Below are 24,296 nucleotides of genomic sequence, written 5' to 3' on the forward strand. Positions count from 1 at the left end.
TCAAAGTTAATGCCAAGTGCTGACTGTGGATCTGATCATAGACTAGTCCTAAGGATGATAAATATTCATCTGAAAGCAATAAACATTAAAAGGAAACAAACCCAAAAATGGCATTTACAAATACTACAAAATGCAACAGTAAAATCAAAATTTAATGAAAATGTTTCATAACTGCTGGCTGCACAGTTACAAAATGAAAGTGAACATTCCCAATGGAAATAACTACAAACATCTATCATAACATCTGCTAAGAAGCACATCAGTAAACATGAAGAAAGAAAGAAAAAATCATGGATAACGCAAGAAGCAATTGACCTTATCAATGAAAGAAGAACATGGAAAAGAAGAGGAACCAAATGAAAAAGAAAGCTTAAGATATAAAACAATAGATAAAAGAATCAAATAATTATGCAGGAGATTGAAAGAAGAATGGATAAATAACCAATGCACTGAGATAGAAATGTTACAAAAAAAAAAGAACAAAACCAGAGAATGATTCCTGAAAGTGAAAGAACTTAATGGAAAAACAAAATGAACACAATCTAACAACATCAAAGACAAAGCGATTAATCAATAATGAGGAAATTAAACAAGTAGATCATTACATATACTTAGGACAACAGATATCAATGGAGCAAAATATCATGGACGAAATTAAAAGGTGCACGATGCTTGGGTGGAAAGCATTTGGAATATTCAAAAGCCAACTACCATTATGCCTGAAGAGAAAAGTTTTTAACTGGTGTACTCTTCCTATATTAACGTATGCTGTGAAACATAGACACTAAATGCAAAGGAGATTCAGAAATTAAGAACAACACAATTTAGTATCGAAAGAAGTATGCTTTGTATCACAAGACTGGATCACAAAAGGAATATGCTGATAAGAAACCAAACCAAAGTCTCTGACATCATAGGAAGAGTGAAACATCTAAAGTGGCAGTAGACTGGGCATATTGCTCGAAGACTAGATCAACAATGGACAAAAGAAGTACTGGATTGGATTCCACAAGAGGAAAGACGACCATGACATGGACCTAAATCATGGATTGATGATATTATCAGATCTGTAGGAGTGATGTGGAAAAGGAGAACCATGGGCAGACAGTTTTGAGTAATCTTGGAAAGGCCTTCATCCAGCAGTGGACTGACAATGGATGATGATGATGATGATATATATATATATATATATATATATATATATAGGTTCACTGTCACTGCACATATCTTTTTATTTCAGATTATCACTAGAGTAATGAAGCACAGGATATATTTTTTGGGTAACCGTTGTTTACTAGTGTTTGAGGTACGAGATATCGAAAACCAACAGACACTGGACATTACCTGCACTTCAGATCATCTCACCATATTGCATCAAAACTTAGCATAATACACATGCTTAAAAATAGAGCGACCAATATTATCTCAGAAGAAAAAGATCTCCTTGATGAACTCACTCTCATATCTCAAACACTAGTAAACAACGGTTACCCAAAAAATATAATCAAAAAGATTCTTCATAGAAACCCTCCACAGCAACAGCCTCCTATTGCGCAATATACATCGTCATCCCTTATGCAGGCTCAGTTTCAACAGAAATAGCCAAACTCCTGAATTCTTTCAACGTCAGAGTTGCTCTCAAACCTGTCAAAACTATATGCCACATTTTAAGATCTCCTAAGGACATTAATGCCTTCTTCAAATACGCAGGTGTATATAACATCCCATGTTCCTGTAGATTAAATTATATAGGCCAAACATCAAGAAGCCTGGAAATTCGAAAAAAAGAACATATAGGGGAACTGAACAACAACAGAACAGATACTTCAGGATTAGCCCATCACTTCTCAATCTCTAACCACACCATCAATTGGGATGACAGCTCCATGCCTTATATAGAAGAAGATTTTCAATGTAGAAACTTCAAAGAAGCCGCAGTTGTACTCCGCTTGGGAGAAAATCTAAACAAAAATCAAGGAATGATTCTGAAGGTCATCTGGAAAAGCCTAATAAATTAACTCAGCTTACCAGAATTTCATTTCGCTAAAAACTATATAATGCGCTCAATAAACAATGACTGAGACACCACGTTCCATGCTTATGATGTTACGTGTCAGTTTTAATTTATTTGACTGTGTTACTCCAGTCTTCTTTTTTACTAGCAAACGTTAGTGTGTATCTTTATGCTTGTCCTGAAGAAGCCAGACAGAATAGCTGGTGAAACTTGTTGACAATTTGTGTATATCATTTATTAATATCTGGTCAAGGAATAAAACTTAAGAAAAAGCTCAAGTTTTAATAAAAACAGATTCTTTTTGTTTGTAAAAGAGAAAGCTGTTGAAGAAAATTAACCACCTTACTGGCCATTATGGATCAAATACGCATCCTCATACGCTTCATATCCATCATATATTTCAATGTAATATCAATGGTATTACAATTTTAATATGCACTTTGCATCCATGATAACCTTGACGTCTATAGATGTCTTGGCCGGTAGCATGGTTAAGTATTGCTAATAATTTGTATCATACGTTCATTGCTTAGCCAAATGTATCATCATGCTTCTTGTCAATAATCAGTGTGGCTTTCAGAAATAAAACTATTATGCTGTGGCACTTCACTTTCAGGGAATCCATTTTCATGTCCATTAAAAGCTTGTTATTAAGGGATTGAAAAATAACAGTTATACTACTTAATTGAGACATTAACAAAATACATTATTAAGTTTCTAGTATAGAGTACTAATTTTTTTTAAATGTCACTGAAGTCTTATTTCATATTGCTTTATTGTTGTTATTTGTTTGATTAGACTCGAATATTATTAAGGCTAGCCAGAATAATGCTTTATCGCATGTTATTGTTTCAGTGCATTTTCGGTATGTTGTATTTCGCCCTTTTGTGGATGAAATTTTGATTGGCAAGATAAAGAGTTGCAGTCGTGAAGGAATTTGTGGTAAGCAGTACTTAGGTTCTGAATAATTTTGAATATGATCAAATATGAAAAAGGAATAAAAATAGTATATGTTATTTCAAAAGAACAGAATATACAGTCATCCCTCGACTTACATCGGGGTTCCGTTCCATCTGGCAGGACGTAAGTTGGTTCGGACATAAGTCGATACATTAAATCAACAGAGTTATAGGGGTTAGGGACTTAACAGTAATAAGTATACTGTCATTTTAATTTTTATAAACTTAAACTGTAGTGTGCATTACTGCCACTATAAAACAGGAGAATAATCACCCAAATCTTCCCCTACAATCACATCTTCATTACCTTCTCTATGTGAAGGACCAGGCTGCAGCTCTTCTGGTGTAACCTTTTGTTTTTGTTTTTTTTTAAAAAAAACAAAAACTTATTCCTCTTCTTCTTTTCATCATAAATCGGTTTATAGCAAGCAAACGCATCATGTACTTTCCTTTCTATTTATAAGTAGCATTGAACATTGGTGTCCATGTCTTCAACCATTTTGCGAACATCACTAACTGCAGAGAATATTTCTGCAAGACCCTTCACCGTGAATTTTTTAACTACCTTTCCTTGTTTCTCTTTTTCCTCTTCCTTTTCTCATTCTTCCTCTTCTGCAACAGGTTGTTCCTCCAGCTCGACCAATTCTTCGTTGGTCAACTCTTCAGAGGCACTTCTATGAGTCGAACTATGTCGTCACATCATTCACTTTGAATTCAGATTGTTTGCTATGCCCACTATTTCTTCACTCAATTTAAAAAGGTCTTCATTTTTTTCAAAACTTCCAAAATCATGCGCAAACCATTTTAATATCTTTTCCATATGCCACTCGTAGATTGAGAGATAACTTCGTTCCAAACTACAGCAATATCTTTAATAGCGTGATAAATATTGAATGCTTTCCAGAACTGCAGGAGTGTCTGGTCATTTCCTTCAGTAGCAGAAATGGCTTGTGAAAAAGTTCTTCATAGGTAATAAGCCTTAATCACTACAAGAAATCCCTGATCCATCAGTTGGATTCAGTGAAGTAGTGTTTGGAGAGAGAAACATAACCTTGAACTTGGTGAAGATCACTGATATAAGATGCATGACCTGGAGTATTATCTAGAATTAATAAAATTTTAAATTCAACATTTTCTTTCACACAATAGCTTTCCATTTTACTTGCATTACAGTTGAATAAGGCATCCACAAACAATTTTTGAGTCATCCAGAGCTTCTTATATCTTTGCTAATGAACTGGAAGAGTATGCTCCCCAATTTTTTTTTTTTTTTTGAAGGCTTGTGGATTCTCACTGTGCCGTATCACAAATGGTTTTAGTTTATATCCAGCCACATTACCCCTAACAGAATCATAACACAGTCTTTAAGAGCTTTGAAACCAGGCATAGATTTTAGCTTTTTGTGGATGAATTGTCTACTCAGGCATTTTTTTCTGAAACCAAAAGGTCTTATCGATATTAAATATTTTCTTTGGCAAATAATTTTCTTCCGTAATAATTTTATCCAATTTCTCCACAAACTCCTTGGGAGCCTTCTCATAGGAACTTGCAGATTCACCATACATTTTCACATTATGCAGTGCAAATTCTGCTTGAATCTCATGAACTAAATGTGGAAGATGTGTTGAATTCTTAGTCATAATCGGGTTCTGCTTTCTTCTTCAACATGTTGAAGAGACTTAGTGGTTATGGTCATAGTGATAAGAGGTACGCGCTTTTGGTTCATTCTTCTACGCATAACAGAAGTAGCTTTTCAATCAAAGATAGGACCTTGTCGTTGCTTTGTCACTATCGTTGCACTTGCAACTTCGTTTCAAGATCAATTGCCCGCCTCTTTTTCTGTGATTCTTCACTAGGTTTTTAATTGGGCATATAGGGGCCATGTTGCACAAAATATTGCGAAATATTTAACGATAAATACACAAATAATCTATTTCTTCAACACAAAATCAACAGTGGAATTGTTGAAGACACGTGATGACTGCCGAGGTAGGTTGCAGCTGAATGTGCTGTTGCCACTGTGCATGATTTGCTTATGCGTTGTTGCTAAATATAGATCTTTTTACTTTATGCTTGCTTGCATCTTGTTCAAAAGTATAGTCAAAAATGTTATTTATTCCATTATGGGATCACGGATGTATCTTCGAACGGACGTAAGTCGAGGGATGACTGTGTTTGTTTTTCTCAATTCTCTCTCTCTCTCTCTAGCAGATGTTGCTATAGTAAACTTGCTAACAGTAACAAAGTCCTGGTCAAAGCCTCACATCATCATTTCATTTAGAACCATTCTATAGGATTAAAAGTAAATTACTTCCTTAATATGGTGAGAAGTAAACTTCAACCCTTATAACCTGAGCTATCAGTGTTTTTTCATCATCCTCATCAGTTTCCGTATAGGAACTGCTTGAAGTGGTGTACAGGATGATATGACATTACTACATGATTAAGTTTCCATTGTTACTAATATCCTGTCAGCAATTTTGCTCCACTTATTGTGAACCTTGTCACCACTCTTGTGCTGTCAGATCTTACATTTCTACCTGCACCAATCCACCTAAATCTTGGTCTTCCTCTGAGTCTTTTTTCTGCCATCTTGGCATCAAACACTTATTTTTTTTCTAACTGTTGCTCTTCCATTTAAGTAACCAAATCACCTTAGATACAATACATTCTTGAATGCTAACAATATTCCTTCCTAATATCTTCCTTTTAATTTGATATTGCCATTGATGCCATCTGATCACTCTCCTAATTTTTCTCACAGCTATTCTATCTGTAGTCTCTTATGTATGATCAAATGATCATACATAAGATCAGATCCATAAGGTAAAACTGTTGTTGCATCAGTTAAAAGATGATAGTATGTTGTTTTAGCTGGTACACTATACTTTATGTGATTTCCGCAAAAGGTTTGTTTGTGAACCTATAGTACATTTGTACTGTGGGCGGGTGGATTAAGGAATCTTTCTATTTTTATGGATATTTTATTTTTTATTATTTTTTTTTTTTTGGGTATTTTTCCAGAAAACCCTGCTCTGGAGACCAAACATGGCGCTTTTTCAAATCACTTCAGGCCTCCAATAAGCAGTGTGTGATTTCACAGTAGGTGATGAAATTCATCTTCCACCTCAAGACATTTCACAAGATCCATGTGCATGGTGGGAATAAACTAACTACTTCGCTAACCAGGCTGGTTGCCTGGATACTGCTAGTTAATTGTTTTGGCTAATTTCTCTCTTATTCCATATTCATCTGGCTCTTAACCATACCATCATCATCAAATTCCTGATATGCACCCTCAAGGGATGTACAGGATATGATAGTGCTGCATGAACAACTTTCATCATTACTAACTTCCTAACAATTTTCCTCCAAATCTATCTGTTATCTTATCTGTCAAGACTTCAACATTATCAGATCTTATATTTCTCCCTTCTAAGGCACTTTTTACTGTATCAATCATCCTATATCTTGGTCTCCTTCTGGGGCTTTTTCCTGCCAACCTGGTAAAGAACACTTGTTTTGCTAATCTTTCCTCTCCCATTCGGTTTAAGTGACCATACCTGGATGCTAACAATATTAAGTTCTTTCCTAATATCCTCGTTTTTAATATGATATTACAATTGATGGTATCTGTTCATGCCTCTAATCTTTTTCAGGACTCTCATATCTGCGGTCTCTACTCTTTGGTCAAATATAACATTTATTTCTTTATTTAGAAGTATAATAGGTTTTACTTCTGACCCAGCTCTCAGATCCATAAGTTAAAATTGGTTTGAACACTGTCTTGTATACCTAATTTAGTGTTTTGACTGATTTCGCTCTTATTCCTTATTATAAATTTATTCAGTTGACTTCCTACCTTACCAGCTTTATTGATTCTGTTGTCTATTTCCATATTTAATTTACCATCATCACTAAAAATCGTGCCTAAGTAGCTGAAATGTTTTACTTGTTTTATAAGTTCTCCATTCACAATGCAGTTGATATTTTCAATACTTCTGACTAACTTCATTGTCTTTGTCTTGTTATTGCTGACCTTCATACCAAATCTATTAGAAGAGTTATTCAATTTAATCAGGGAATTTTACAGACATGTAGCAGATTTATTTAGAAGTATAACATCATCTGCATAGAGTAAAGAGCTGAGATTATTCTCCATATCCAATTTTGATATCAGGTTTAATACCACTTTCCTTCATAATGTGATCCATATAGATAATAAATAACAGATGGGATAATGTACATCCTGTCTGACACCAGATTTAACATAAACTGTCTTCCTATACTTCCTTCAATTCTAAATGCTGATTTACAACTCAAATAAAGACTAAGTAAGTATTGTTTGATATAATGCTATATTGACACCATACAACTGTAGCTCTTTGAACAGTTTCTCTCTTGGCACCCTGTCATATGCCTTTTCCAGATCTACAAAACTTAAATACAGATCTTTGTTATATTTCCACAATTTCTCAACTATTTGTCATAATGTGAAAATTTGATCCAGACAGCATCTATTTGGCCTGAATCCAGCTTGTTCTTCACCAAACTTCTCTTCCACAATCCTTCTCAACCGTTTCTCAAGTATATTTGCATATATCTTACCAGGAACACTCAGTAGGGAAATACCTCTGTAATTCTCACATTCAGTTTTATTTCCCTTTTTATATATGGGTACTATTAGAGCTCTACTCCAATCATCTGGAATTTGTCTCTCTGTCCAGGCTTTCTGAACTATGTAGTGCAGCCACTGTAAGACTTTTATACTTACATACTTGAGCATTTCTGGTTGAATATCAACTCCTGCTGCCTTTCCACATTTCAGGCTTTTGATGGCTTTTTCTACTTCAAGTATAGATATGTATTTGTGATTGCATGTCTGTTGAGTGTTTTTTACTACTGTGCTGTCATCACTGTTTGTTTCATTTAGCAATTTTTCGAAGTAATTACTCCATACATCAAGAATATCAAAACTTCACCAGTTTCATGTCACCTTTATCATCTCTAATTCCTTTTACAGTACTCTTCTCTCCATTTCTGAACTTTTTCAATAGCCTCCAGAATATTTTGCCACCTTCTTGATATTTATTTCTATGTTCTTAACAAAGTCTTCCCATGATTTTTGTTTAGCTAGTTTTACACAGTGTTTAGCTTGCTTACATTTGTCTCCGTATTCTTTAAGAGCAAAAGCTGACTTATCTGCCAGGAACTTTTGATATGCTTTCTTCTTTTCCTGCCTCTTTAACTTCCTGTGCTCACCATGGAATTCTGATTTTTTTAACCTTGCAGACAACCTTATGACATGCGTCTCTGGTTGAATCAACCAGTGTTTTCTTCAGGGCTTGCCACTGAATCTCTAAGGTTTGATTCCTCTTCTCAAACTCTTTCATTTTTTCTTGAATAATGTTTGTGTAGTTTAGTCTGCAGTTCACAGCTGAGAACTGCTCAACTTGTATTCACTTTAAAACTTTCTTACGTGTTCTTCTTTTCAGTATGAAATTTATAATAATGGCAAATAATTTCTGCTCAGGACATGGACTGGTTATTACTAACACCATGTTCCAACATAAAAATGTGCACAAATCACATGGAAAGAAAAGGCAAGGAATAAGAAAAGTTTCATTGACTATGTTATTGCTGATAGTGATGTTTTCCCACTGGTGCAGGACACTAGAGTGTACAGAGGATTTGAAATTGGAAGTGATCACTATTTAGTCTTGAGCAGAATAAAATTGAATTTCATATTCAAAAGAAGAACGTGTAAGAAAGTTTTAAAGCAAATAAAAGTTGAGTAGCTCTCACCTGTGAACTGTAGACTAAACCACAAACATTATTCAGAAAAAATGAAAGAGTTTGAGAAGAGGAACCAAACCTTGGAGATTCGGTGGCAAGCCCTGAAGAAAACACTGGTTGATTCAGCCAGAGAGGCATGTCATAAGGTTGTCTGCAAGGTTAAAAAAATCAGAATTCTATGGTGAGCACAGGAAGTTAAAGAGGCAGTGAAGGAAAAGAAGAAAGCATATCAAAAGTTCCTGGCAGATAAGTCAGCTTGTGCTCTTAGAGAATACAGAGACAAATGTAAGATAGCTACTGTTTAAAAAAAAAAAAAAATCATCGGGAGACTTTGTTAAGAACATAGAAATAAATATCAAGAAGGTGGCAAGATATTCTGGAGGTTGTTGAAGAAGCTCAGAAATGGAGGAAAGAGTGCTGTAAAAGGATTAGAGATGATAAAGGTGACATGAAAACTGGAAAAAAAGATATCCTTGAAGTATGAGTAATTACTTTGAAAAATTACTAAATGAAACAAGCAGTGATAGCACAGGTAAAAAAACACTTAAACGGGGATGCAGTCAGGAATACATATCCATACTTGAAGTAGAAAAAGCCATCATAGGCCTGAAATGTAGAAAGGCAGCAAGAGTAGATGATATTGAATCAAAAATGCTCAAGTATGGAGGTATAAAATTCTTACAGTGGCCACTGCATAGTTCAGAAGGCCGGAAGGCAGAGAGACGAATTCCGGAGTAGAGCTCTCATTGCACCCATATATAAAAAGGCAAATAAAACTGAATGTGAGAATTACAGAGTTATTTCTCTAATGAGTGTTCCTGGTAAGATTTATGCAAGTATACTTGAGAAACGGTTGAGAAGGATTGTGGAAGAAAAGCTTGGTGAAGAACAAGCTGGATTCAGACATGTAGAGGCTGTCAGCATCAGATTTTCACTTTATGACAAATAGTTGAGAAATCATGGGAATATAACAAAGATCTAGAAAAAGCATATGCCAAGGTGCTAAGAGAGAAGCTATTCAAAATGCTACAGTTATATCGTGTCAGTGGGGCATTATATCAGGCAGTACTTATTTTTTATTTGAATTATAAGTCAACAGTTAGAATTGATGGAAGTACAGGAAGATGGTTTAATGTTAAATCTGGTGTCAGACATGGATGTACATTATCCCCTCTGTTATTTATTATCTATATGGATCACGTTATGAAGGGAAGTGGTATTAAACCTGATATCAAAATTGGAGGTGTTAATCTCTGCTCTTTGCTTTATGCGGATGATGTTATACTCCTAAATAAATTCAAATTCTGAAAGATTCCCTGGCTAAATTGAATAACTGCTATAATAGATATGGTATGAAGGTCAGCAATAACAAGACAAAGACACTGAAAATAGGCAGAAGCATTGAAAACATCAACTGCATTGTGAATGAAGAACCTATAGAACAAGTAAAACATTTCAGCTACTTAGACATGATTTTAATGAAAATGGTAAATTAAATATGGAAATAGACAACAGAATCAACAAAGCTGGTATGGTAGGAATTCAACTGAATAAATTTATATTGAATAAGAGAGAAATTAGTCAAAACACTAAATTAGCTGTGTTCAAGACAGTGTTCCTTGGGGCATGGGTCCCATGCTACCAAGTGCATCCCCAGGTTACAGATAGGGGAATGGCCTCTGGATACAGAGGTTAGCTGTGAATAAACAGGGAAAGCTGTGAATAAGCAGTCGTGGACAATGGGATGGCATCTATCAACAGGAAGTGGTGAGATAGACAATGCCATGGTTATCTCTATAAAAAGCCACACATTTCCACTGACAGGGATGCAACATGGCGAGATGTAACCGCCATTAAATAATTTATAGCCCGCTGGAAGTTGGTGCAGCAGCAACTTTCATCCTGATCAGCAGAAGATCATAAGTGACAAGGGTGTAAAAGATATTGTGGTAGGCAGATAATCATGAAGAATGAGAAACGGCTAGCACACTGAGCCTCTCCAGATGGCTATTGCTGGACAAGGAAGGCAAGGGGATACCACTTTGTTCTATTTTTCCCTAGTAAGATATAGTATGGATGGACATTCTAAAAGATAGTAAAGCACACAATTGCTCAATACTTGTGCACGGCAGGGGAAGAAGCAAGGCTTCCCAGGTCGTAAACTAGCGAAATCCTTGTACAGTCATTGGGATGTGGAATGTGAGAACCCTCCTACAAATTGGAAAATTGGAAAATTTGAAGAGAGAAATGGATAGATTAAAAATTGCCATATTGGGAATTAGTGAAATGAGATGGAATGGAACTGGAGACTTTTGGAGTGGTGATTACAGAATCATTTATTCAGGTGATGAGACAGCAAAAAATGGAGTCGCGGTGGTTCTCAATAAGGAATGGGGAAGAAGAGTAATCATCTCAGTAAAATGTAGTAGCAGATTGATAATGGTAAAACTACAAGCAAAACCAACAAATATTATAATAACACAAGCTTACATGCCTTCTGGCGACCACAGTGATGATGAAGTTGAGAGAGTATATGTAGATATTGAGAATCTAATCAAACTGACCAAGAAGGAAGATAATCTTATTGTCTTGGGGGATTGGAATGCAGTCATTGGTGATGGCAAAGATGGTAGAGAGGTGGGAAAGTATGGACTTGGATGTCGCATTTCGGAGATAGAATTTTGGAGTTCTGTCACCAATTCAGTCTGATCATTACTAATACCTGGTATGAGGTACCAAAAAGAAGAAGGTATACTTGGAAAATGCCAGGGGATATAGGAAGGTACCAAATAGATTATATTAAGACAAGAAATAGATTTAAAAATCAAGTAAAATCATGGAAAAGTTACCTGGGAGCTGATGTTGATAGTGACCACAATTTGGTTTTATTGAAATATAATCTGAAATTTAAAAAGCTGTCACAACCAAGGAAAAGGCCCAAATGGAACATAAGTGACCTGAAAACAGAGGAAAACCATAGAAACTATAAACAGCAAACTGATGAAAGCATTAAAACAGAGAGAGGGAAAAGAAAAACATGGACTCATTTGAAGGATACAATCATTAAGGCCGCCAATGATTGCATTATGGAAGAAGCAAATAAAAAAACCATGGATCACCCAGGACATTTGAGATCTAATAGATGAAAGAAGAAAATACAAAACCTCCCTAAAGGAAGAAATCAAAGACAAATATAAACATATGATAAATAGAAAGTGTAAAGAAGCAAAAGAACAATGGTATACAGAGAAATGTAAAGAAATAGAAGATCTAACAAAGACTGGAAGAATCGATAAAGCTTATAACATTATAAAAGGAATAAGCCAGCAAAACAAGACAAGAAGTACAATTATCAAAAATAAACAGGGGAACATACTTATAGATAAGGAAGAAATTTTGGAAAGATGGAAGGAGTACTTAGAAGATCTATATAGTGGAAAAGATCTAGATGCCAAGACTATAGAAGATGAAACAAGATTTGATGTGGAAGAAATTGTTCCAACCATATTAAAAGATGAATTTGAGTGGGCATTGAATGAATTGTCAGCCAACAAGGCACCAGGCACTGATAACATCCCTTCAGAATTAATAAAATACTCAGGAAACATAACTAAGTCATACCTTTCAAGATCAGAAAGGATATTTATGAAACGGGTATCATCCCCAAAGATTTTACACAGTGCTCTATCATACCCATTCCTAAAGTAAATAATGCAAACAAGTGTGAAAATCATCGAACAATAAGCTTAATATCACATGCTTTGAAAATACTACTCAAAATTATACAAAAAAAAAAAAAAGACTAACAAAGAAGATTGAAGAATATGTTGTTTGGATTCAGGAAACAGCAGGGGACAAGAGAAGCAATCCTAGCTCTAAGAGCAGTTATTGAAAGAAGATTGGAGAAGAATCAAAATACTCTGATAGTCTTTCTTGACTTGGAGAAAGCCTTCGATAGTATTGACTGGAATCAAATATTTCACCTCCTAAAAACAATAAAGGTAGATTGGAGAGATAGAAGGCTCATATTTAATCTTTATAACCATCAAGAAGCCCTAATAGAAGCAGCCAGCAATACAACAAAAACCGCAATAGCAAAAATACGTAGAGGTGTAAGACAGGGGTGCTCTCTTTCACCCATATTGTTTAATCTGTACATTGAAGATGCAATAAATAAACTGAATGAACTAATAGAAACCGGAATTAAGATAAATGGAATTGATATTAACTGGCTATGGTTTGTGGATGATATAGCAGTTATAGCTGATAACAAAAACAAACTGAAAGCCATCCTAACAAAGATGGAAGAAATCTTCACACAGTGCAGCCTAAAAATTAATTATAAGAAAACAAAATTTTTAATTACAAGTAAAGCAATTCCAATGAAAATAAACCTGGAAATAAATAATAACCTACTACAACAGGTAACCTCTTTTAAATATCTTGAAGTCTTATCACAGAAGATGGAAGAAACCAATCAGACATTAAAGCACAAATAATCCTAGCCAAAAAAGCATTCTGTAACAGAAGGAACATTTTTACCAGTAAAGGACTTAGCATTTGCTCAAAAAAAGGCTAGTGAAAACATACATATGGAGCATTGCATTATATAGTTGTGAGGCCTGGACTCTAACAAAACAAGACATGAAAAAGTTGGAGGCATTTGAACTTTGGTGCTGGAGAAAGATGATGAAAATTAGTTGGACATAAAAGAAAAGTAATGAAGAAGTTCTGAATATAGTTCATGAAGAGCAGTCATTAATGAAACACATCAATAAGAGAAGAAAAAGCCTAATTCGACACCATTTGAGGCATGGGGGACTGATTACAGAAATAATGGAGGGGATGTAGAAGGAAAGAGGCCACGAGGCATACCAAGAATTTCATATATAAATAACATAATGATGCTAACTGGCACTAAGAGTTATGAAGAGATAAAAAGGAAGTCACAAGACAGAATGTTGTGATGTGCTGCTATATATACCAATCTTCGGATTGATGCACCAAAGAAGAAGAAGAGAAGACCGTGTTCAAAACAGTTTTAACGTATGGATCTGAGAGCTGGGTAAAACACTTGACCAAAGAGTAGAGACCACAGATATGAGAGTCCTGAAAAAAGATTAGGGGCATGAACAGATGGCATCAATCATAATATCATATTAAAAATGAGGATATTAGGAAAGAACTTGTCAGCATCCAGAATGCATTAGCAGAGTTAATTTCACGTGGTAAGGTCACTTAAAGGGGGGGGGGAAGACCCAAGATATAGGTGGAATGGTAAATGTGCCTTAGAAGATAGAAATATAGGATCTGATAATGCTGGAGTCTTGACAGGTATTACACTGATTTGGAGGAAAATTGTAGATAGGAAGTTAGTAATGATGTAAATTTTTCATGTAGTATATCATATTCTGTACACCCCTTGAGGGCACATGGCAGGAATTTGATGATGATGATGATGAGAAACATATTTCTGCAGATATAAAGATATAAAAACTTGAACAGATCGATATTCTCTTCTTTCTTATTGGAGCTTTGGAAGATTTAAGGTATTCCCTCCCCTCCCCCATGCACCTTGGGTGATTCTGTAATATCCAAAGAGATGCAAAAGGAAGAATCTCTGCAACAGACTGGAAATACTGTGGGCAGTATAATAAGGTTTATAAATGTTTATGATTCCTCCAATGGAACAGTTAGATGAAAATTCTTCCAAGAATTGGAGACGTATTTATATGGTGCCCATTACATCATAGTAGCTGGAGACTGGAATCGTATATATAAAATTATATATATATATATGTATAAAATCGGAGGATATCTCAGGAGTGGAAAAGTGGGATATGCACAGTTAAAAATGTCTCAACAATGCCTCAACTAGTAGACATATGGAGGATTCAGAGTCCTAATCTCGAGGCTTACACATACATGAATCAGGATATCAGTGCCTGCCTTGATCGAATTTATATCTCTTCTTCCCTTATAAATAGGATAATTCAGATAAAACATCTTGACATATGTTAGGTCATAATCCAGTTCTACTTAAATTCCACTGCATAGAACAAATAGAGATCAGTTCTGGATATGGAGACTTCCAACAAATATTCCAATGAGCTTTTCAACCAAATTCCAGATCCCCCGTTCAAATTGGAATAATGTTACCTGGAACTGGGATATGTGGTTAAAATTCGAAGAAGCAGTAAAACAGAATATGATTGAATGGGGAAAAGAACAAGCTTTCCTCAAAAGAGAAAAGATCTGTATAAAGAGAAAAGCTGGTTTGTAGCAAACCAACACAGTGATATAGAATATAGCAACATCATTAGAAACATTAACATCGAAATAGAAGTGGAAAGGCAGAAAGAAATAGAAGAAAGAAATTTTTAAATAAGAATACAGCAGCACTTTGCAGATAGCACTTCAGCTGCATTCTTCAATAGACACTTCACTAAATTGAATTGTATTTGAATTGAATTTCAAATCTGCAAAGAAAGAACTATCACTCTAATCTGCATTGATGGCGAAGACATGTCCATCACTCAAGACATCCTTGACTTTCAAAAACACTACAAAAATCTGTTTGAAGACGATAGTGCTGTGGGAAATTATAACTCTTGGAACATTAACATCCAGGGAGTCCAAAGACTCATCGAAGGAGGGCACTTACTCTACGACTCTCTGTCTCTACCAGCTACAACGTCCCAAGTTACCACAGCCTGTAAAAATGCCAGACAAGAAAATCCCCAAGACCTGATGGTCTAGGGATAGAACTTTACTGCTAGGCCTGGGATTTTATTCTTCCCATTCTAGTTATACTATTCAATTCTTTTCTCTCATCAGGACTCATACCAAATGAATTTGCAGCAAGCCATACCATACCATCCTCATTCCAAAACCTAATAGAGATCACACCTTAATCAGCAGCTGGGAGACCTATTTTATTTCTGTATCTAATACTGACTATAATATATTTTTCTACATTGTCAATAACAGGCTCCAAGTAGGAATGAGATACATAATTAAAAGTGCACAGGTGTATGGAGTTCCAGGCTGAGCAGTAGAATTTAATCTGTTTCTTCTAGGTGATCTTCTCCACTTAGTTAATACAAAAAGGCAGTCACTGGCAGTGCTATCAGTAGACCTCACTCAATCATTTGATAATGTCTGGCATCCCTTTCTGTTCCACATCCTCCAGCAAATTGGTGTAGGTAAAAAGCTGCTATCTGTTATCAAAGGGGCCTATGCCAATTCAACTACCTGCCTCCTAGTTAACGGGTTCCTATCCGACCCAGTCAAAATTCAAAACGGAGTCAAGCAAGGTAGTCCTCTTAGTCCATTGTTCTTTGCATTGGTTCTTGAACCTTTCTTACAGAATATCAATACATGTGTTGTATTGTCTTACCGATAATCTTTTTTCTTCATCTACTTATACGTAAACACTTTTTATAACTGTAAACACTTTGAACAGTATACGGTACTCATTAAATAAATCTTCTAAGCAATAACTGAATTAATCGTCAGTCACTATATGCATAAACAAACGTTGTTGCATAAAGTACTACTGATCACTCATGAAATAAGACAACACACAATAATTCCTTAACTTGAGGTTTCATATGCACAGTTATTCACTCTTCCGGCATTCAATTAATTCTTTAGACACTACAATTCCAAACACAGCTAACGGTAAATTTCAATTTTTACAGCCTCTACTATTCTCTAGTAGTGGCTGTAAAATTCGATGCTTCTCTACTATTCCTCTACTACTAAAGCATCGAGTAGTAGAGAATCCTCTACTACTCGATGCTTTATTTCAAGATTCTGTGTGTCCTTGACAGGTCGGCCCTGAAATTATATCTCAATTCAAGTATCGCTAGTCTAATTAATAGTCTCTCAGCTGTTTTCCGTAGCTATAATTGTTATTCTACAACTTATTAGCTAACTGCTTCTCGACTAGTAGACTTTATTAGCTGCTTGAGTGACTTGCCGACTCGCTATTATCACACTGTGATTCCCGAATGCCGAATGCCCCGATTTCAACCTAATGCCAATCCTCTCCTCTCTCTCTCTCTTGATTCCCCTATAATTTCAGCGTTCATCGCTTATATATCCTTTCTTCCCGCCTAAATTGTTCTCGTGATCTCTTTTTACTAAAACTCTTTTCAATAAACCTTCTCACGTTCTGTTCCAAAAACGTGCTCGCTCACTTACATATGTCTCCATGACAACCAAACAAAATATAATAAAATTGAGGTATTGCATAACACTAAACTTCTACAAATAGGAATAAATAAAGAATATTTACATTTCAATTAATGCGCAGTTAAATTATCAAATAAGTTCTTATAATATTAATATAGTAATGAATAAAATAGCTTAATAATATTTAATACAGTCTTTTCATTATTAATACATATGTCTTTGATTAATTAATTAAATATTAGATAAAATTAAAAGTAGTTATATGAATATTAAATTATTAACAAGTGAATTACATTAAATAATATTACAAGTCTAGCCTATGTGATGGAAGATCATGTTGGATTCTGAAACAAATAATAATTGCTCCAGTCTCTATATAATCAGAATCCAACATTAGCATATGCCATTGATGTAGTTGGCACTTTGAAGGATAATTATTTCACATATATCTTTTTTTTTTTTCAGCAAGATCAGTGGATTAACTACTAATGCAGACAAGACAAAATTGAGTCTTTGGAAAGTTGGATCTTGGAGGCATTCCTTTTGGACTAACCCCTACAAGAAAACTCCTCATTATCATCAAGAATTTATATACAAGAACATTGAAACCTTAGAAGACTGGAAAATAGGGCCACTTTCCTTTTCTTCTAAAGCCATAGTACTCAAAACCGTAATCTTCCCTGCTCAGTTGTACATAATATATTACATTTGTTGTTTTAAGGATACTTGCGACATAAGACTGAATGATATAATCACGTAATCACAAGAAAGATATTTATTTAACCAAATATTTCGGTCTGGAAATAGCAGACCATCGTCGGTGGTATTACAAGAACAGTTTAAAAAATATACAAGCTAGAATACTAACAATAGATCGTTGAAATTAGAACATGCCGCGTGATGTTATATCACTAAGTATGAAACGAAATATTTTGAAGTAGAAACATGATTGAATTTGCTATTTAAAAAAAAAAAATAAAATAAAATAAAAAATAATGAGTAATCTTGATTAGGCTTTCCCAGATTTTTGATATAGATATGCAGTCATTACGATTCAGGTTGGGATGATGGAGCAAGGCCTCCATGCTTTCCTTGAACAGACGTTCGAACCTATAACGCGATCTATGTAAGAGGCGCGTTTTGGACCAAAGGATGCTGTGGTCAGTTTCAATCCCGTGTTGAGCCAAACCAGACTTTTCAGGTTTATTGTGAAGAATGGATGATTGATGTTCTTGGATTCTTTTTTCAAGAGAACGTCCAGTCTGTCCAAAGTAAGAGAGATCACAGTTGCAAGGAATTTGATAAACTCCAGGAAGAGATAAAGTTGAGCGTTTGTCTTTAGGAGAAGGAAAATGAGAAGACAATTTGTTAATAGGAGAATACGTAGCTGTTAAATCATATTTCTTCAAAATTCTTGCGATAGGTTCTGAAATACCGGAGATATAAGGAATAGGTACTCGACGTATTGAATCTTTGTTGTTTTGTGGAGGATTATAAGATGTAAGAAGACGTTGAATACATTTTTCAGAAAAGCCTATGAGTTTCATGTGTTGCTGGATAGTAGAAAGTTCTTTCTGTAGATAATCAAAAGTAGAACAATTAGTTTTGGCTCTTTTGATGAGACATTTTATAATTCCTGTTTTATGACATGGATGATGGGCTGATTCTTTCAGAATATAACGACCTGTGAATGTTGGTTTCCTGTATACTGTAGTTGTAAGAATATTTGAAGATGATCGGATGAGGAGAACGTCTAAAAAAGATAACTGGTTGTTTTCTTCTAATTCCATAGTAAACTTTATGCGATGATGTAAGGAATTAATACTGTTTAAAAAGGAAGATAAAGTGTTTTTACTGTGAGGCCAAATAGCAAATATGTCATCTATATATCTTACCCAAAAAGATGGTAAAGGGAAACTAGATGTGAAGAGGACTTTTTCTAAATGTTCTAAATAAAAGTTGGCTAAAGCTGGAGAAAGAGGACTTCCCATGGCTGTTCCTTCTACTTGGCTATAAAATTTGTTTTGACATATGAAATAACCAGAATGTATAACGAAATTGAATAGTTTTATAATATCTTGAGGAAAGATGTCAGCAAGTAGTTTTAAAGTTTCCTTAAGAGGTACATTGGTGTATAAAGATTCTATTTCAAAACTAACCATAAGATCTGTAGGTTGTAATGAGATATCTTTTAATTTTTCTAAGAAATCTGAGGAGTTTTTTAAAAAAGAACTCGAGTTGCCAATGTAAGATTTCAGTAATTTAGCTAGATATTTGGCTATACGGTAAGTAGGAGAATCAATGCAATCTACTATTGGACGAAGAGGATAGTCAATCTTATGGATTTTTGGAAGGCCATAGAATCTAGGAGGTCTTGCAAAATGAGTTTTAAGTCTTTCAATTGTGTCTTTATCCAAACTGATGACTTCATCAAGGAGAGAATTTAATTTCTTTAGTTGTCTGTTGGTTGGATTATAATCAATTTCTTGATATGTGGAGCGATCTCGAAGCAAAAGAGAAAGTTTTCTTCTGTAATTTACTGAGTCCATAACTACTGTTGCTTTTCCCTTGTCAGCTTTAGTGATAATGAGGTGATTATTTTTTCTCAAGGACTGTAAAGATTTCATTTCAGAAGGAGATATGTTAGAAGGAGGAAGTTTAGCCTTAAGTAGAGAAGAAGCGACTTCTAGGCGAAGAGCATTAGCTTTATCGCTGGTTAGATGATTAAGATTCCTTTCAATGTTAACTAGGAAATCTAGATATGGTATTTTATTTGGAACAATAGAAAAATCATGTCCTTTTGAAAGGATGAGGGTTTCGCTTTTAGTCAAAGGACGTCCGGATATATTTACAATCTTGACAAATATTTACAATATTTACAATAATTTACAATTTATTCAATCGCGTTATAGGTTCGAACGTCTGTTCAAGGAAAGCGTGGAGGCCTTGCTCCATCATCCCAACCTGAATCGTAATGACTGCATATCTATATCAAAAATCTGGGAAAGCCTAATCAAGATTACTCATTAATTTTTTTTTTTTTTTTTTTTTTTTTTTTTTTAAATAGCAAATTCAATCATGTTTCTACTTCAAAATATTTCGTTTCATACTTAGTGAAACGAAATATTTAGAATAGGTACTCGACGTTTCATACGTCGAGTACCTATTCCTTATATCTCCGATATTTCAGAACCTATCGCAAGAATTTTGAAGAAATATGATTTAACAGCTACGTATTCTCCTATTAACAAATTGTCTTCTCATTTTCCTTCTCCTAAAGACAAACGCTCAACTTTATCTCTTCCTGGAGTTTATCAAATTCCTTGCAACTGTGATCTCTCTTACTTTGGACAGACTGGACGTTCTCTTGAAAAAAGAATCCAAGAACATCAATCATCCATTCTTCACAATAAACCTGAAAAGTCTGGTTTGGCTCAACACGGGATTGAAACTGACCACAGCATCCTTTGGTCCAAAACGCGCCTCTTACATAGATCGCGTTATAGGTTCGAACGTCTGTTCAAGGAAAGCGTGGAGGCCTTGCTCCATCATCCCAACCTGAATCGTAATGACTGCATATCTATATCAAAAATCTGGGAAAGCCTAATCAAGATTACTCATTAATTTTTTTTTTTTTTTTTTTTTTTTTTTTTAAATAGCAAATTCAATCATGTTTCTACTTCAAAATATTTCGTTTCATACTTAGTGATATAACATCACGCGGCATGTTCTAATTTCAACGATCTATTGTTAGTATTCTAGCTTGTATATTTTTTAAACTGTTCTTGTAATACCACCGACGATGGTCTGCTATTTCCAGACCGAAATATTTGGTTAAATAAATATCTTTCTTGTGATTACGTGATTATATCATTCAATAATATATTACAGGCATCACAGAAGCTAGAGAAAAACAGTTATATACTATCATCATCAAATTCCTGACATGTACTCTCAAGGGATGTACAGGATATGATAGTACTACATGAAAAATTTACATCATTACCAACTTCCTATCTACAATTTTCCTCCAAATCAATCTGTTACCTGTCAAGACTCCAACAATATCAGATCTTATATTTCTATCTTCTAAGGTACTTTTTACCGTATCATTCCACCTATCTGAGTCTTTCTATGGGTCTTTTTCCTGTCAACATGCCAAAGAACACTTGTTTTGCTAATCTTTCCTTGCTCCCATTCTGTTTAAAGTGACCATACCACCTGAGATTAGAATTATATACTAAGCCTGGGCAATTATTTTAGTCCAGCTGATACCAAGAAGTTAAAAAGGAATTTCTTTAACTGTCAAAGAAGCATGAAGGATTTGGGCTTCCAGTCTTAAAATTCTGTCATTTAAGCAATAAAGCTTCAAAAATCCATAAAATATTGCAGACCAATCAGACATGTGCAGACCTTTTCCAGTACTACTTGGGTATCGTCTGTTCCTGTTTGGGGTAAATGATTATAAAGGTCCAAAAGCTGATTTTGTTCCTGAATACTACAACATTCTGTGCTTAATTCTAAGACTGCTACAACATTCTGGCATTGACATTCTTTCCATTCAAAAAAAAAGTAAAATTTGGTATAAAGAAATCTTTAATCTCTTTTGCCACAAACTTCCACAGTTGGGTACTGACAACAACACTTTGTTTCATAACTTAATGAAGTTCCAAAGGATATCCTAACAGGAAGGATTGCTTGCAGAATTGCATACGGTCGCCTTCCAGTTAATACTATCAAATGGAGGTACTTTAACATCGGAGATTCAATCTGTGACATCTGTTGCTATTTGGGCAGCTATAGAATATGCATTCTATAGCTGCCCATTTGTCCTGCATATTTGGAACAGATTATGTAATGTTTGGCATTCCATCCAGACCATCTGTCAGCAATGAGAAGAAAATTTTGAGTTTTATAATTAATGAATTAAAGTACAATTTATGGAAGATTAGAAAGAAACATGGATTTGAAAACCAGCAATATGACATACAAATGCTTTATAATATTGTATTGTGGAAATTTTATTGTTCAGTGAGATGATTTTTGTATTTAGAAAGAAGCATTCGGAGATATCAAATTTTTGACTAGGTGGTGTACACCACCCACATTATATTCACCAGGGGGTGATAAAATTCTGTCTATTTTTACTGTGAGAGGTTTTTTAAATGGTTCCATCCTCTTAATTCAATGTGGTCTTATGGTCAAAATTGCAGAGATGACTGGAGAGCACTCTTAGGCAGAAAAGGCCAACTCAAGGCAGTTAACTCAGATACAGCTAACCATCTGGGTATTGGTCATCTTTGCACTTTAGTTTCAATTAGTCTTTTGGTTGTTTCATCTGCATGAGATTGGTGAAAAAGGATAACTAATAGCCTTTGACTATATGATGATATAAAAGAGCCGAGTCCTTTTCTTTATCTTTCATGCTGTGTCTGTCATTTCTTTCTCTTAATACTATCAGCATTAAGAGATATTGTAGGCCTATAATGAGCATCCCTTTATTTTTTCACCTCAATAAAGGTCAAAACTGGTCTGAGTAGTGACTCAACCTATAATGCATAACATTATACTTGTCCGTAACGATATGTGCTTTGCATTATGAGATACCAAGGCAATTGATGTGAAGTCATTAGCTTCTGTCTAGAAGTAGCCCAGTTGTGAAGTTACTTCACATTGCTTACACTTGGATAAAGGATGAAACCAAGAATATAATTTCTTGGCATATTTAATTTATAGTATAAATAAGTGAAAAAACTTTCAAAAATAAGTATACATTTATCCAAACCTTTTCATGACACAAGTCCAGTAGTTAGTGATGTAGACTAAAAGATTAGCTGTGGATCTGGGTTGTAGAAACCATACAGCGTAAGGTGGTCGCTGATTAATTGGTGAACTTGTAGGTAGTGAAGAATTTGGCTGTTGATAACTTTTTCCATTAATTTGGAGAAGATTGAAAAAAAAAATAAAAATGGAACATTTAATAAAGTGTATTGAAAAAAAAAAGGATTAAATCAAAGATTGATGTGAACACCACAACTGCTTTATTTCTATAAGTGATAAATCCTTGAGTTATAAAGAGTGTAATTCACAATTGTTTTTAGTAGGTTTATTTATTCAGATAAATTTAGTATTAAATTTTTTTATTTCCTGATATATATATATATATATATATATATATTTCAAAAAATAGATTTAATGACTATTCGCCACATATATATACAGGGTGTTCGGGATAAATTTGACAGTTTCGTAAGGAAAAAGAAAATCTTCTTTGTATCTATTAAATTTAATGAATTGACAAAAAAACATTACAGGCAGAGTTAATTATCAACAAGATTTACTCAAAATAACCACCATTAGCATCGATCACAGCTTCAATTCTGCTTCGGAACCTCGAACAAGCTGATGCTACAGTCTCCCTGGGAAGGGCCGCAAAAACTGTTTTAATTTTATCCATTAACTGGGCTTTTGTATTACTGGAAGTGCGATTGGTGTCTTTTTCAACTGCGCCCCATACAAAATAATCCATGGGGTTAAGGTCTGGGGAGTTTGGAGGCCAAACATTTGGACTGGTGAAGTCGTAGAAATTTTCAGACAACCATTTTTGAGTTTTCCCAGAGGTGTGGCAAGGGGCCGAATCCTGCTGCCATACATACGGCCTACCATTGGCTACCCTTGTTATCCAGGGCTTGACTACAGTTAGCAACTCCACGAACAAAGCCCGAATTCCAATGCCAGGGTTCTTCAACACCTGTTCCTGCAGATTTGCGAGGAATTCTGCTGTACGAACGCAATCAGATCGTCTGCTAGGGATCTTTCTTCTTGCTACATCCTCGTAGTCACCATTGCAAGTCTCTAGTTCATGCCTGATTGTTTTTACTGTATTCAGGGAGCATTGGGCAGCAGTCGTAATATCCTTATTTTGATGGCGGGCACGAATCATCATGATACAAGTTATTCACTTCCATGATTCAGGTGGGTTCCAGCTATCCATCCTTTCTGACATCTTGTATATGAATGAAGAAGGGTCCAAACTTTTAAATGAAGAGAAGTGTGTGTTAATACATGTAACTTACGGAAAAATATAATTAATTATAAATATGTCAAATTTATCCCGAACACCCTGTATATATATATATATTTTTTTTTTTTTTTTTTTTCTAGTTTCTCTAGGATTCTTTGATGATATCATTATTCCTCCAGACTCACTACAGCATCCATCAAGATTGTATCCTCTTTTGCCATTACAGTTTTATGTGTGTATAACCTTAAATTTGGATATTAAAATTCAATGAAATGTGTTAAAATGAAGACTATATTATGACATG

The 24,296-nt window shown here is 34.8% G+C and overlaps 1 protein-coding gene across 3 annotated transcripts in view; it reads left to right on the top strand.

Annotated features, from left to right (window-relative positions):
* Window positions 1-24,296, top strand: part of Polr3H (RNA polymerase III subunit H) — a 245,335-nt gene that overhangs the window by 197,864 nt on the left and 23,175 nt on the right. For all 3 annotated transcript variants that reach the window (XM_090407537.1, XM_090407535.1, XM_090407536.1), the window contains exons 4-5: window positions 2,870-2,956; window positions 24,133-24,196. In XM_090407537.1, the coding sequence (XP_090263663.1) occupies window positions 2,870-2,956; window positions 24,133-24,196 (151 nt within the window). The remainder of the gene's footprint in view (window positions 1-2,869; window positions 2,957-24,132; window positions 24,197-24,296) is intronic.

Source organism: Typopeltis vanoorti, chromosome 17 (assembly GCF_054136105.1).
Source record: "Typopeltis vanoorti isolate ZY-2024b chromosome 17, IOZ_Tvanoo_1.0, whole genome shotgun sequence".
In the NCBI taxonomy this organism is placed as follows: Eukaryota; Metazoa; Arthropoda; class Arachnida; order Uropygi; family Thelyphonidae; genus Typopeltis; species Typopeltis vanoorti.